The sequence below is a fragment of the Chiloscyllium plagiosum genome, unplaced genomic scaffold (assembly GCF_037043375.1).
Source record: "Chiloscyllium plagiosum isolate Xiang-an unplaced genomic scaffold, Cpla_swu_hap1 HiC_scaffold_17, whole genome shotgun sequence".
Lineage (NCBI taxonomy): Eukaryota > Metazoa > Chordata > Chondrichthyes > Orectolobiformes > Hemiscylliidae > Chiloscyllium > Chiloscyllium plagiosum.
In genome coordinates, this window is record NW_028270155.1 from 40,343,645 (window position 1) to 40,359,203 (window position 15,559).

A 15,559-nucleotide genomic window follows, 5' to 3' on the forward strand; every position below is an offset into this window, starting at 1 on the left:
CACAAAACAAAAATGAAATAAAAATGTCAAGCCTACAATGATAAGTTGAATGTTCTATAAACCAAAACAGCAATGTAAATTCATTGTTATAATCTCTTTAAAAATAAACCTTTACCAGTTTTATGCAAGAAAAATATATTTCATAGTCGTCTTCGGGAGATCCAACACTTCAAACTATTAAAAGTATTGCAAAGAATAGCATGCTCTTGAAACTTGGAGTTGAAAATTTATAAATACTGTACATGATTCCCATGACCAAAACAGCTTCATTTTAAATAAACATCGTACATGCAATAAGGGATCCAGGAAGACAGCTCTGAAGTGAAAATGTTCAGTGCCAAATCCGTCCCAAACAAGATTAAAAGGCATTTACATAAAGCATTCTGCACCATTAAAACTCTTAAAATGCAAATTTAAGGCCAGTTAATTGCAAATCCTATAAATTAGGCAGGAAAACAATGATGCTCTTGGTTAAAAAGTTACTATGTTCAAATGTTTCAATTATACTAGAACTCAGAAATAGGGCCTTCCTAGTAATCTACTGTTAAAGCAGGAAATGATTCAGCCAAACAGGCTAGAAGGCTTTGCCTCCAGTACATTTTGTTTCTGACAAGTTTGTTCTCATCCGTAATCACTACTTAGAATCTTCAAGTGGTTTTGGAACAAGAATGTGCTCAAATGTGACAAATTTTATATTTAGCAGATTGAGCTATCTTCCATCTGCACTTCAGCATAATAATCTCCACTTGTGCAAAGCAGCTAAAGGCAGGATAAAACCAAGGAGTAAGCAAGGAATCCTGTACCTTCAAGGAGGAAAGAAAAATAGTTGCACAAATTATGGCAAAAATGTAGCCACTAGTGGTCATAACTTTACTGACTCAACAGACCAGGAATCCAGTCAATTTAAGAAGATTTGACTTAGGCGATCACAAAAGTGGAGGATGGAGGAATGAAAATTAAGAGGATGGAAAGTACAGTAGAATCAGCAATATTCTTTATAGATATTCAAATGCAATGAAGTGTCACTTCCATTGTGATTCTAATTTCATAATTAACTGACTCTTTCTAGTTTTGATAATCTTGAGATGGCTTTCCAATTACGACAACCTAAACATCTTTTAAATTTTGACAGCTCAAAAACTTAACTGCTTGCAGCTTGGATAGCCCAAAGCTAAAATCCTTCTGCTGGGGTGAAATTCTTCTGAACTGGAAACTGATTCAGAACTGAACAAAGGATACAATATAAGTTTCACCGAGGAAAGTCAATGACACTTGGCTAACAGCTCTAACTTACAAGACTAAAAATCAGAGAAGCTCTCAGAGAAACAGGTTGAGTTTCACACGTTCCAGGGAGGAAAGAAAAAGCCCACAAATGTTTGCAAGGAAAAGCTAAAAAGCTTTTCAGGAAGATTTCATACTCACCATAACATCATATGACACCTTATCAGGCAAATTTTTAAGCCTGCCTTGCAGGGCTTCATAGTCGTTTTGCACTTTAACCCTAAAAGTTAACAGTTAATTTTGAGTTATTCAAATTATTTATGTATAAATATCAATTGCTTTCTAAACATGAATTCTTGACTTTTAATATTACACCTGTATATAGATTGCTAACAGAGCTTATATGCAATGTGATTACAGGGACTTTAGAAAAGTACTTAAAAGACTTTTTGCAAGAGGAATATTGTGTAAACAGTAATTAGGATTCAGTGCTGATAATGCTCTACAGAACACTACTTTTTGAGACAGCTGAAAATTGTGCTCATACAATTTCCAAATTTCAAAAGGTTTGCTTGCAATGTATTAAAAAGCACTATTCTAATTCTATAAAAATAGTTCAACAATAACTTTCTAATTGTTTTTTCAAAATAATTACACAATCTAGAACTTACTGCATTACTTCAGAACCTGGAACATCATAAATGATTAATTAATCTGTCAATGGAAGGAAGATGTAATGCATATTTCCAATGGACCAGTGGGTAAATAACTGGCAGGTAAGGTAAGAAATCAGGTTCAATTGCTGTTCTTATCAAAAGCTCGACAATGTCAAATGATTGAAGGCAGCACAAATGTGGTCAGTGTCCTTGAACTTGAAAAGCATTGAACAATAACAGAAAAAAGGCCATGCAAGCACACTGAAAATCAACAGCAGAAATCCCAATGAATTTCTTCTCATTGTTAATCAGAGGCAAAAGTTCTATCACTGATGTGGAAAATGAAGAACAGATGGGAAGAGATGTGAGAATTTCTACAATATCTTGAATTTGATTTTCTCTCCGTCAACCTCATAAGAAAGCTAGCCGATTCCATGCATAAATGCTGGGTTACAGTGGATTCAGATTTGACAAATCCAAGTATATTAGCATTTATATTAATATAGTAGTTCACCCACCCATCTATTACTGTTTAAAATAGCTGGGATCTGGCAGAACAAAGCCAAGAACACAAACTCCAAACCATAACATCTGTTCTCCACATCAATGAGATAATTCTTTAGTTTGCCAAATGAATGATCTTGAATTTAAGCTCTGCACCGGAAGTACAAAATAACTCAGCTGTATGAACAGTTTTAAAACTTCATTTATGTTATTTACAAAGTACACGATATTCTTTAACTCTCAGATCCGGGAATACTAAGTTCAGTTATTAATAAAGAATTATTAGGAGTTTCATATTGATGGCCTGTTTAGTATTAAGTACAGCAAGAAAATTACTTTCACCCATGAAAACAATGAACAAATATTAAGATACATGTTTTTCCATGTTGATCAATTTTCACTGACAGGATATATTTCTAATAATTGACAAGCAAAATAAAAAAATGTGAAAGACTAGAAGACAGTAAACATGTTCACAAATGTTTGAGCTTACCAGTGCTGGATTTTTTCCTTGCAGCTTGAAACCACCTGTTATTAAAATAGACAACTGCTCATGAAAAGCAATGTCAAGAATTCCAAGACTGTTCATACTGTAAACAAAAATATAGCAAAAAAACTGCAACTTAATTGACCAAAAAACCTGAAACAAAAGATTTTGGGAAGACTTTCATTTGTTTGTAAGCAGTATCGGTGTCTCATGGTAATATAAATGGATACTTTAGTTTTTCCTTCACAAACATTTCACTAAAAACAACTTTAGTTAAAATAATGAACTAGGGAGATAAAAAGATGTTGCTTTCCTCAAATTGGGTATACAAATCTCTCATGAATTCCTTATCTTTCACATGTGACCAAATCAAATGCCTGCCCAATTTCCTAAGGGAAAGTTATCTGAACTCAAGGCATATTCCCCCCTTTGCCTTTCTTTCCGAATGAGTTAATTGTTTTTTGTGAAAGTTATTGACATCACTTCATATGAGCACAATTTGAAGCAAAACAACTAGGTAACTGCAATGAACAAGATCACCTTTTAGGTGAGATGTGATCACAAAAACAAAATACAAAATGCAATGCAATCTAATCTTCAATTAAAAAATGGAATACTTTGCGAGTAATGCACTTCATAGACAACCTGAAGAACTGTTCATTGAAAAAGTGACAGGCTAAATATTTGGTACAACGAAGGAGCTCAGGAATATTTTGACAAGGACATTTTTTTCAGTTTGTATCAAAAGTTGATTAACTTGCTTCCAATTACATAAGCAAAGTAATTCTACACAAGTTGTACATCTAAAAGAGTAAAACGTAAGTCTGAATTAATTTGACACAATTCTTCTATACAAAAAGCAGTAGAATGCAAATGAACTTCAAAAGGCAGAAAAGCAAACAGATAAGGCGATTCATGGAACCAAGAGAGTTTAAAGTTTGATTGTCATAGGAGGGAAGGATCAAAGGTTGCTAAAACAGAAGGGAGTGATATCCTTGGTTACACACTTTACTTTAAAATTACTTTAAAATCAATCACCTCCAATGTTCCTTCAGCCATAAGACTGAAACACTGTCAATACTTTATTTTAAATTAATTAGGTTCTTGTCCAAATCATTTAAAAAATGTGCTGCTACATATACACAATCTGCCAACATAAAGACAGACTACATGTGAATGCTTTTGAAAATTTAGTATGGACATACTATCTTGTTCTTTCACTGCTCTGTTGAGAGTTAATAAATTTGGTCCCCTTAACAGGTAAAGCAAAAATTAAATCCTGTTCTATCATTATCCAATAAATCTTAGTGACATCCTGCATGTGGAGGTATCAGATCACAAAGGGACAGGTTCAGCTTCAACATTGTGGCTGAATTGCCTACGTCACTGTTCATGCTAGTGCATGACATTTGGCTATGTAAGCAAGATCCTGGCTCTCACCCATAAATACTTCTCAAACAGGTAGACAAAAAAAATTGAGGGACATAAGAGATAACATCTGTAATTGGAGTATTGATTTTATTTGGGGCTTCACAATGATTTTTAAAAACGGCAAAATTATCCAAGTGCAAGTTCTCATCACCCCCAATTTCCAAAATCTGCTTTCAAAGGAACAGACACACTTGCCTCCTTCCCCCACTGCCAATCCACTTGTCAGCACTCAAATTATTATTTCACTCCTGAAGAGTTAATGGACTACTTTCTGACCAAAGGTTCTGAGACTTGCTATCTTGGCAGCAGGTGAAATGCTGTCATCATGTGGAAGTCTGCTGCTCCTGCTGTCATCGAACCAGCAGAAAGAACTAGAGGTAGTTGCTTTTCAACAAAAGACATTTCAATGCAAAGCTGAAGATACCCTGAAGATCACAGACAATGAGCAGCAAGAGAATGGTTGCCATGAGAAATAGTTGATGGTACAATATTAAACTTTTCAATAAATACAGAGGAAGTCACTGAAAGCCTGTTAGTTTAAATTTTGTCCCAACCAATAAATGTCCAGTTTATACCAAAAAAGAATGATTCAACAAACTTTCATTATTTTTACCTTGATAAATGGTAAAGCATTATTAACTGCACATTTGCTTTTTCTACGTAAAATATATTAAAATACTGAAAGGAACATGTTTACACTTATTACATATTACTCTCCACAGAATTACAGTGTTCATAGTGAACAGTTCACAGTTGTTCCCACTTTGAATGGATTTACGCTTCCCCTCTGCTGTGAGTTAAAGGAACCACCTGTTTGAAATAAATTTTTGGAGTGGTTCCTAAAATCATTTCCAGCAAAACAGCCTTTGCCTGTGGTGTTCCCCTCCGTTATACCAGGACAAATCTCCTGGAATCCATAAATGGGTGGCTTCAACAAGAGACCATCTCCCTCTTATGGTAGCTGGCAAAAGCCAAATCACTTCAACTCTGACCAAACAAGACTCTTTTTTTTTGTGATACTCATTGATATCTAAGCCTTCTTTGCATTCTTTTTCACAGATGGGAGTTGTATACAGGTATTGAAGCAAGAGTCAGGATGTAGGGAAGAAAATAAATCAGGAAATAGGAAATATTAAAAAATGTCTCATTATAACAAGCATGGGCTTCAATATGTAGATGGACTAGGAAAATCAGGTTGGTAGCAGATCTCAGGAAAAATAAATTGTGGAATGTCGAAGAGTTGATTTTTTGGAGCAGCATGTGGTAGAGCCTACTAAAGGACAGGCAATTCTGGATTTGGTGACTGGTACTGCAAGAGACTTGATTAGGGAGCTTAAGGTGAAGGAATTCCCAATGGAGCAGTGCCCACAAGATAACATAATTTACCCTCCAGTTTGAGGGGGAGAAGCTGGAATCAAATGGTACTACAATTGAGCAAAGACAACTACAAACACATAGGGGAGGAGCCGGCCATAATTAATTGGAAGGGGAACCTACCAGGGAAGATGTGGAATAGTAATTGCAGTTTCTCACTGAATTTAGGAAGCATAGCAGAAATGTATCCAACAAAAGAAAAATACGAAGAGAAGACAAAGCAACCGTGGCTGACAAAGGAAGTCAGGGGCAGCATACAAGCAAAATAAATAGCATACAATCTGAAGATGATTACTGGAAAACCAGAGGATTGGTTGGCCTTTAGAAACCAGCAGATGGCAACTAAAAAAGCAATAAGGGAAGATAAGCTAGCTAGTAATAGAAACCAAGATTGCAAAGAGTTTCTTTAGATACCTTAAAGGTAAGAGACAGGCATGAGTGGACATTGGATTGCTGGAAAATTAGGCTGGAGAAGCAGTAATGGAGAACAAAGAAATGGCAGAGGAACTGAATCGGTACTTTGCATCAGTTTTCACATTAGCAGCACACCAGAACTGCAAAAGTCAAAGGGCAGGAGTGTCGTGGTCTTCACTAAGGAGAAGGTGCATGGGAAGCTGAAAGGTCTCAAGGTGGATAAATTATGTGGACCAGATGAACCTCACCCAAAAGTTCTAAAGAAGATAACTGAGCAGATTGTAGAGGCATAGGTGGTGATTCTTCAGAAATCACTGGAGTCAGGGAGGATCCCAGAAGACTGGAAATAGCTAATTAAATATCCCTGTTTAAGGGAGGCAGAAGACAGGAACCTGTAACCTATTTAGTGTGACCTTGATCATTGCTAAGGTTTCATAGCACATTATTATGGATGAGAAGTATATTTGGAAGTGCACGCTAAATAGGGCTGATTCAACATGACAGTCGCACATTCGGAGGTCACACCTGACAAATCTGTTAGAATTCTTTAAGGTAACAAGCAAGTTAGAGAAAGGAGATCCAGTTAGACAACAGGTGCAGGAGTAGGCCATTCTGTCCTTCGAGCCCTGCACCACCATTCAATATGATCATGGCTGATCATCCTTAATCAGTATCCTGTCCCTGCCTTATCTCCATAACCGAACTGAAAATGTGTTGCTGGAAAAGCGCAGCAGGTCAGGCAGCATCCAAGGAGCAGGAGAATCGACGTTTCGGGCATGAGCTCTTCTTCAGGTATCTCCATAACCCTTGATTCCACTATCCATGAGAGCTCTATCCAACTCTTTCTTAAATGAATCCAGAGACTTTCCTGCCGCCAGAGTGTCCAATCCTTTAATAATCTTATCTGTCTCAATCAGATCCCCTCTCAGTCTTCTAAACCCAAGGGTATACAAGCCCAGTCGCTTCAGTCTTTCAGTGTAAGGTAATCCCGCCATTTCAGGAATTGACCTCGTGAACCTACGCTGCACTCCCTCAATAGCCAGAATGTCTTTCCTCAAATTTGGAGACCAGAACTGCACACAGTACTCCAGGTATGGTCTCACCAGGGCCCTGAACAGCTGCAGAAGAACCTCTTTGCTTCTTTACTCAATCCCTCTTGATATGAAGGCCAGCATGCTATTAGCCTTCTTCACTACCTGCTGCACCTACATGCTTACCTTTATTGACTGGTGTACAAGAACACCCAGATCTCTCTGTACTGCCCCTTTACCTAAATTGATTCCATTTAAATAGTAATCTGCCTTCCTATTCTTGCCACCAAGTGGATAACCATACATTTATCCACATTAAACTGCATCTGCCATGCATCTGACCACTCACCTAACTTGTCCAGGTCACCCTGTAATCTCCTAACATCATCACATTTCACCCTGCCATCCAGCTTAGTATCATCAGCAAATTTGCTAATGTTATTGCTAATATCATCTTCTATATCATTAACATATATTGCAAAAAGCTGCGGTCCCAGTACTGATCCCTGAGGTACCCCACTGGTCACTGCCTGCCATTCCGAAATGGAGCCGTTTACATTTGACATTATCTGTCTGGGTTTCCAGAAGGCCTCTGACAAGGTGCCATACAGGAGGTTGCTCAATAAGATAAAAGCCAATGGTGTTAGGGGCAAGGTACCAGTATGGATAGAGGATAGGCTGACTGGCAGTAGGTAGAGAGTGGGGCAAAGGGATGTTTTTCAGGGTGACAAGCAGAATCACAAACACGTCAGTTTTGGGACCACAACTAGTCATGTTATACATTAACTACCTGGACAAAGGAACAGAGGTTATTGTTGCTAAGTTTGCAGATGACACAAAGATAGGTTAAGGGACAGGTATTAACAATGGAAGTGGTGAAGCTGCGGAAGAACTTGGACAGATAGGAGAGTGGCAAAGAAATCGCACATGGAATACAATGTGAGAAAGTGACAGATTATGCACTTTGTTAGGAAATCTACTGCTGAAGCTGTACAAGAGTCTGGTCAGACCACATTTGGCATATTGAGCCTGGTTAATTGTGGAACTCATTGCCGCAGAGGAGTAAGGTCACCAAGTTGTATTTAAGACAGAGATAGATTCTTGACTGATAAGGGGATCAAGGATTACAACATAAAGGCAGCAGAATGGGGTTGAGAAGCTAATCATCCATAATGAAATGTCAGAGCAGACACATTGGGTTGATTGGCCTAATTTTGCTATGGTATATGGACAATGAAAGAAGCATGCGTTTTACAGAAAGAGAAATACTTATTAGCTACCTTGATCCAAATTTTTTCCAATCCTACTAGTAACTTGACAGTTGACAGCACAATGGTTGACAATCTAATATTTTCAACATCTTTCTCAGCCATTGAGTCACAGTGGTTTCCCTACTGTGATCTCAGAGACTGATACCATTGTCTCCAAGTGTGAACACCTTACACCATCATCCTGGTGTCATAATGTGAGCTTCCAGGGGATCTTGAAATATTCCTGGCCTGTTATTAAACAGGTTACACAACCGCCATTGTATTCTTAAATTTAAAGATGGTCATTGTAGCCTGTGATTCAAGCATAGATATTTGATAAAACTTTGATTTGCATGAAAAAATAATGCTGCCGACTCTTAATACAAATATTCATTTAAATTTTGCACATCAACTCTCCAAGATAAGCTTGGCTCAAAAACTTGGGAGTCAGTTCTTTCTTCTACATCACCTGATGTCAGTCATTACTAAATTTACATAAAACATATTTGGCAAAATACATTAGAACAGTGTGATACAGGAATGACTCATTTTAAAGCATATTATAAATTATTAACTATTTCCACAATTTGAAATTACTGCAATTGAGTTCCTGTTATGAAACTCTACCAGAGTAAACCAATTACTTATGAATTACTGGATCAACTAGTCAAATAACTAAAAAGAATGTTTACCCAGTCGTTCAAAAAGAGTTTATCCAGAAACTAGATCAGCCATACATAGTTTCAGTTGTACTGTCAATGAAGCTGGGACTTAGGTGCACTCTTAATGGTTTCGCTGCCAATTATGGGCTATGAAGCAAAAGATCTTCTGATTGCTATCATGAGTTCCCTGCTGATTGTGAGCATATCAAGAGAGAAATAAGCATGTATAGTGGTAATACCCTGCAGCTGACTATCACGGTCAGACCTGTACATAAATTACTACTTGGAAAAATGAGGATAACTGAAAGCATTCTTGGGCATGAGCCTATGGATTGGGTTTCACCGTGCAAATTGGACAAATAGAAAAGAGAAAATTAGAAAAACAAGGGAATTAGAGTGAACCATTACAGAACAATGTGTCAGGAAAAAGCAATTGTCGAAACTGTCTCAATGTGAGTGATATTACAAAAAAAAGCAACAAAATTATATGGCTCATCAAGCCTGCTCCACCATTCAAAATGATTACGATTGGTCTTTAACTTTACCTCCAACTTCCCACCTGATCTTCATATTCCTTCATGCCCATAAAATTAAACATTGAACACAAGTAGAGGGCTGAAGGGCCTGTTCCTGTGCTGTACTTCTCCTTGAACCGACAGCAGGAGACAGCAGAGAATTCCAAAGATTCACAATCCTGTGAATGAGGAAATTCTTTCTGATTTCAGTTTTGATGATTGATTTCTTATTGAGAGACTATTCTCCCTAGTTCTGCATCTTGAGGAAACCTCTCAGTGTCTTATTTGTCAGATATACACTAAATCCCGAGTGTCAAAAAAATCAGAAAATGAGTCTAACATCATATATGTTGGAAGATACAGAAGCCTGAACACACACACAGACGCACCAACAGGTTCAGGAACAGCTTCTCCCTGGCTGTTATTAGACTGATGCATGAATTCTCTAGCCTCAAATAATACTGATCTCGTTAAGTGATCTCACCGACTGCATCCCCTGTGCGAGGTAACCTGTATCCGTCTAAGTCTTTTTACAACTTCAGATCTGTACACGCTTAATCTGCCTAATGCTCGTAAACAAAACTTGTATACTTCTGCACGTGACAACGAACCAATAAACTTTTCAAAATATTGTTTGCGTTGACAGCTATTAGAGTACTACACTAGACAACGGTTTTGGTCACTAAAAGTAGAAAACGTTATTTTTTGAAAGATGAGAACCAGGTTACTCATCTCACTGGGGAGATGAATGTAAATAAACTCCCAGAAAGATGGAAGCAACATGTAAAAAATATTCCCGTTTCGCTGACGGGAGATTTCTACCCGAGCTGGACCGACTGCCCTTCAATCGATGAAAATAACAAAGGGATCGGAATCACAACCCGGCCCAGACACCGCTACACCGGGGGGAGGAGGAGTTCTGTCTGAGCCACCAGTAAACAGGTGACAACGGATCTGGGCAGACCGGGCGGTGACACTTTGACCAAAACATAACCTGGGCCCGCAGGCTGGAGCCTGAAACAAAAACCCCTCTGCAGCCCAGGCTCCTTCTCCTCGTTCTTCCGCCTGATTTTAACACAATGGCCGCCGCTGCAGCTGCTGCCGCTTATTTACGGCCTTTACCTTTCCGTGCTCTTCTCGGAGCCGTGAGAGAGTCAGTGGCTGGGAGTGCGGCGGTTTGCCGGCGGCACGGGGCCGATGCTGCGAGTCTGCCATTTCCTCCAGAGCCGGAGCCGGAGCCCGAGCTTGTGTTTGATAAACACTCAGGAACTGGGAGTCCTAAAGAAATGTTTATGTATGTGATAACTGCAGCTGCACAACTCCTCACTCCTCGTCCGCATAGAGAGAGCAGGTCTTGTCATCAACACTGTCGGAGCGGAAAACATTTCACACTCGCATTATTAGCACAAATAGCCCGAAGCGCAGCTTTTCCTTTTTTCGCCGAAGCCGCTCGGTCTCAGCAAATCCCACCGCCCGACGCCATCTTGCTCCGGGACGGTCTGGAGCGCGGCACGTGACACAAGGGGGGCGGGATGCGACTCGGCACGTGACACAAGGGGCGGGATGCGACTCGGCACGTGACACAAGGGGCGGGGATGCAACACTACACGTGACATGGGGGGCAGGGATGCAACTCCATACGTGACGCAAGGGGCGGGGACCATCTTGAAATGTCACTATTGAGCACGTGACAACGGTAGGGAGTCTTCAGATTAGATTACATTACAGTGTGGAAACAGGCCCTTCGGCCCAACAAGTCCACACCGACCCGCCGAAGCGAACCCACCCATACCCCTACATTTACCCCTTACCTAACACTACGGGCAATTTAGTATGGCCAATTCACCTGACCCTGCACATCTTTGGACTGTGGGAGGAAACCGGAGCACCCGGAGGAAACCCACGCAGACACGGGGAGAACGTGCAAACTCCACACAGTCTCGCGAGAGTGAGAGAGTATACACCTGTTGTGAAGTAGTGCAGGTGTGGTGAACAGGTGCAGGTGCGGTATGAGGATTGCTATGAGAGGAATCAAACAGGTGTGTCACTCCGCAAAGCAATTGTTCTGTCCAGGAAAGGTTTCTTCCATTAATGACTTCATGTTAAGTTTATGAATGTAATTTTTCAGAACTGTCTTTCATTTTCAAAATGATGTGGGGTGCCGGTGGTGGACAAAGTTAAAAATCACAACACCAGGTTATATCCGACAGGTTTGTTTGGAAGCATTCGTTTTCAAAGTGCTATTCCTTCGTCAGGTAAGTAGTGGGGCAGGATTATAAGACACAATGTATAGTAAAAAGTCTCAGTGTCATGACATTGTACAAACCTAGAATGCTCTTAAGTCTTTAGATCTCACTCATGAATGGACACACCTTGGTAAAGACTGTTTTGGTTAAGTCTTAACAGCAAGCTAGATTTGTTCAGTATATTGTTTTAATTGCATGACATTGTGACCTTTTGCTATAAATTCTGAGACTTAGGAGCCTGTCCCTCTAGTTACCTGATGAAGGAGTAGTGCTCTGAAAGACAGCCAGTGACTAGGGGGATATTGCTGAGACCAGTGCTTGGACCCCAGCTATTCACAATATGAAGTAACAAAATACGTATCTCCAAGTTTGCAGATGGTGCAAAGCAGAATGGGAGAGTGAACGGTAAGGAGGATGCAGAGATGCTTCAATGTGAAGAACTGAAAACAAAAAATGCTGGAGATCATAGCAGATCAGACAGCATTCATGGAGAGAAAGCAAGTTAACATTGAGTCGAGAAGACTCTTTATCAGTGCTGAAGTTAAATGTGCAGGGGACAGCGTTTATGCAATAGTGGGGGGAGTGGTCATGCTTGCACATGGGCTGGCTATGTTCTGCAAAGTGGTCACCCACTTTGGTTTCTCCAATGTAGAATAAGTGACATTTGGTGCAGCAAAAATGATTACAAGTTTGAAGGGGGTACAGGTGAAATGCTGCATCACCTGGAAAGACTGTTTAGGCCAGTGTGATTTGGATAAGGTCCTTGATGGGTTCAACTAGCATTTGCTCCAAAAGACCTCTGTGTTGAATGTTGGGCACCAACATCTTGTGAATGCCCATGCGTACCAGTCACTTGTGCCCTACATCATCTGTGATCCTCATGGCACATCTTTGATCTATTTACAGGACTCTTCTGGACTTCATAAATAAACCTTTGTCTGCACAAGCACCTATCATTGTAACGCTGCTGCAAGTACATTTTGCGCTCGGGGTCACAAGCCTAGTTCAGTTTAGGTTCTTTGCTTATTAACATGATGTCTACTGTGAACCTATCCAAATGCTTATAAGATGCTTGATTTTCCTTTTTGCACATTACCCGTCAGCAAAAGATACCAGGCTCATATAAGAAATAAAATCAGAAATAGCTGGAAAAACTCAGCAGTTGTGGAAGCATCTGCGAATGGAAAGCTTAGTTAATGTTTTGGGTCCAGTGACCCTTCTTCTGTTCTGCCTCACTATGCAACTCCACTTTCACTTGAGCCAATACTCACTGATATCTCAGGTTCTGCAACACCCATTAAGTTATTTGCTTTGCTCAATATCATTTGCCAGGACTACTGATGTCAAGATGGGTGTTGGACCTTCCTGTATTGTGCAGTCTGCTAATGTTGAAGCATGGGAGATCCTCTTTTGAGATAGATGGCAAAAGTGAGACTACACCTGGTTCTACCTGTTTGGAACTTAGTTTGGAGCTCACCCATCAGTAAGGATGTGCTGAATTGTAGTCTGAGCGTCTTAAGGAATCAGAGTCGGAGTGACCTTGGAACAGCTTCAGCCTCCCTCACTGACCGTTTCAGCTCCTTAATCTCATCCCCCATATCTTGATGTCTGCACAGTAGAATCCTGCCAACTCTATCAGAAATGTAACATGAAATTTTAACACATGACTCAGAAATCATGAAGCAGGGGTTTTAAAATTATTTATTGATTCTTTATTTCACTGGCATCAGGCTACTGCAAACAGAAAGAGATGTTAAGCAACTATTTATACTATGTAAATGGTTTGACTGTGTGGGTTACATTAGGCCACGGAATTGCTTTGTCTGACTTCGTTCTCATCAACCCTTTCACTAAATGAGACATACTTTCTTTGTATGTCAAGTGTCTATTCAAATGGAATCCTAGAAGCTCTACATTGTGGAAACAGGCCTTCGACCCAATATGTACACACCTACCCTCCAAAGAGTAACCCACCAAGACCTACCCTATTATCCTATATTTATTCCTGACTAATGCACTTAACCTACACATCCCTGAACACTGTGGGCAATTTAGCACAGCCAAATCACTTAATCTGCACGTCTTTGGATTGTGTGAGGAAACCGGAGCAACCGGGGTAAACCCACACAGACATGAGGCTGGAATCGAACCTGGATCCCTGGTGCTGTGAGGCAACAGTGCTAACCACTGAGACATCATGGCGCCCCACTACTCGAGCTGCCTTTCTCCATGTTGCTGATTGCTGCCAGATGTCTTTGAAATCTGCTCTGCTCCCTGCTCAATGTTAGGAGAAGTGAAGATTGCAGGTGCTGGAGAATCAGAGTTGAAAAGGGTGGTGCTGGAAAAGCACAGCAGTCCCAGATCCACCCCTCCAACTTGGTACCGTTCTGTTGACCTGTCCATTTTCCTTCCCATCTATCTGCTCCACCCTTCCCACTGATCTATCACAATTATCCTCCACCTGCCCACCTACTGTCCCCCCCCAGCCCCACCCCCACCCTCTTAGTTGTCCCCCATCCCCACCCACATTCCTGATGAACATCAACTCTCCTGCTCCTCCAATGCTGCCTGACGTGTTGTGCTTTTCCAGCACCAGCTTTTTCATCTCTTCTTGGTGTCCCCATCACCATTGCTGCCTGCTGCATGAGGTCTTGATACAAAAAGAAATTGTGGTTGTCCATATATTGTGTTTTTTTGAGTTCTGTTTAGCATTGATGTTACCAAAATCACATCATATATTAGCCACCTCACTGATTATTTTACAAAGCAGTACCTTCATGTCAGTACTGGTATGATAGGCATGAATCACAAAATTAAAAGAAATAAATATGGACCTACAGAATTAATTGTTATTTTAATCAAAGCTTAAATAGATTGGTTTTGCTTTCTTTCTGCAATTTCACGTCATAGTTGAAAAGACATTATATTACTTGCATACAATTTGTATACAGATAATGCAAATAAATACAAGTGACTGTTTGAGAGATTGATCATGCAAAACATTTTATGTTATGCCAATGCAAGGAAGATTAGTTCAAGGTTTCAGACATCTTTCATCAAATGCATTTAAAATAGTATTCATGCAATATTCAAAATGTCACAAATTGAGTTAACTTATTGAATAACGTGGAGTAACAAGTCATTGGTTTCCACTAAAATAATATATTGTAGGAAAGTAGTAATTTTAAAATGGATCAGTATTTCATATCCTTTCTGAAATCCAGTTTTTGTTTGAAAGTAATATTTTGATCTTGTGAATGATGATGTTTGTTCTCTTCCTTTTTAAGTTTGCATTATATACTAGTATTCACAAATAAACACACATGCATTTCCTAATTTTCCAGCTTTGCACATAAAATATGGAAAAGAGAAATTACTTCAGCCCACCAGGACCAATGTCTTTATTTTTTAAATGTAATCATTTATTTTCATAAACAAATGTTTCCTGATAACAATTTTGGTAATTTATTCTATAGGAAATATGTTTTAATCCATTAGATTCTTCACTCTTACAAGTGTTCAATCATTGTATTGAGAAAGTGGAGTTGAGGCCTGAAATCAGCCATAATTGTATTCAATGGTGAAGCTTGCTCAGTGGGCCATATGGTGTGTTCTTAATGTGCATCTTCTTGTGGAAGACTGGCAACATCACATCGTTTGGATATGTCATTGTTATTATGTGAGACAGCTCCTTGATGCAAGATCTGCTGTAAATGCTGTTGGGTGCGAATCTTACCAGATCGAGTGGATCGGTTGGAGAGACAGATA

The 15,559-nt window shown here is 39.6% G+C and overlaps 1 protein-coding gene across 4 annotated transcripts in view; it reads right to left on the reverse strand.

The window, feature by feature from the left end:
* Window positions 1–11,040, reverse strand: part of uri1 (URI1 prefoldin like chaperone) — a 44,028-nt gene extending 32,988 nt beyond the window's left edge. Inside the window, exons 1-3 of one of the 4 annotated variants that reach the window (XM_043706863.2) lie at window positions 10,668–11,040; window positions 2,875–2,909; window positions 1,423–1,501 (exon numbers count right to left, since the gene is read on the reverse strand). In XM_043706863.2, coding sequence (XP_043562798.1) covers window positions 1,423–1,501; window positions 2,875–2,909; window positions 10,668–10,760 — 207 coding nt within the window. In that variant the 5' untranslated portion in view covers window positions 10,761–11,040. Of the gene's footprint in view, window positions 1–1,422; window positions 1,502–2,874; window positions 2,972–10,667 lie in introns of all 4 variants that reach the window. The other 3 variants (XM_087995863.1, XM_087995864.1, XM_043706864.2) reach the window with 3 other exon arrangements.
* Between the last annotated feature and the right edge of the window lie 4,519 nt (window positions 11,041–15,559).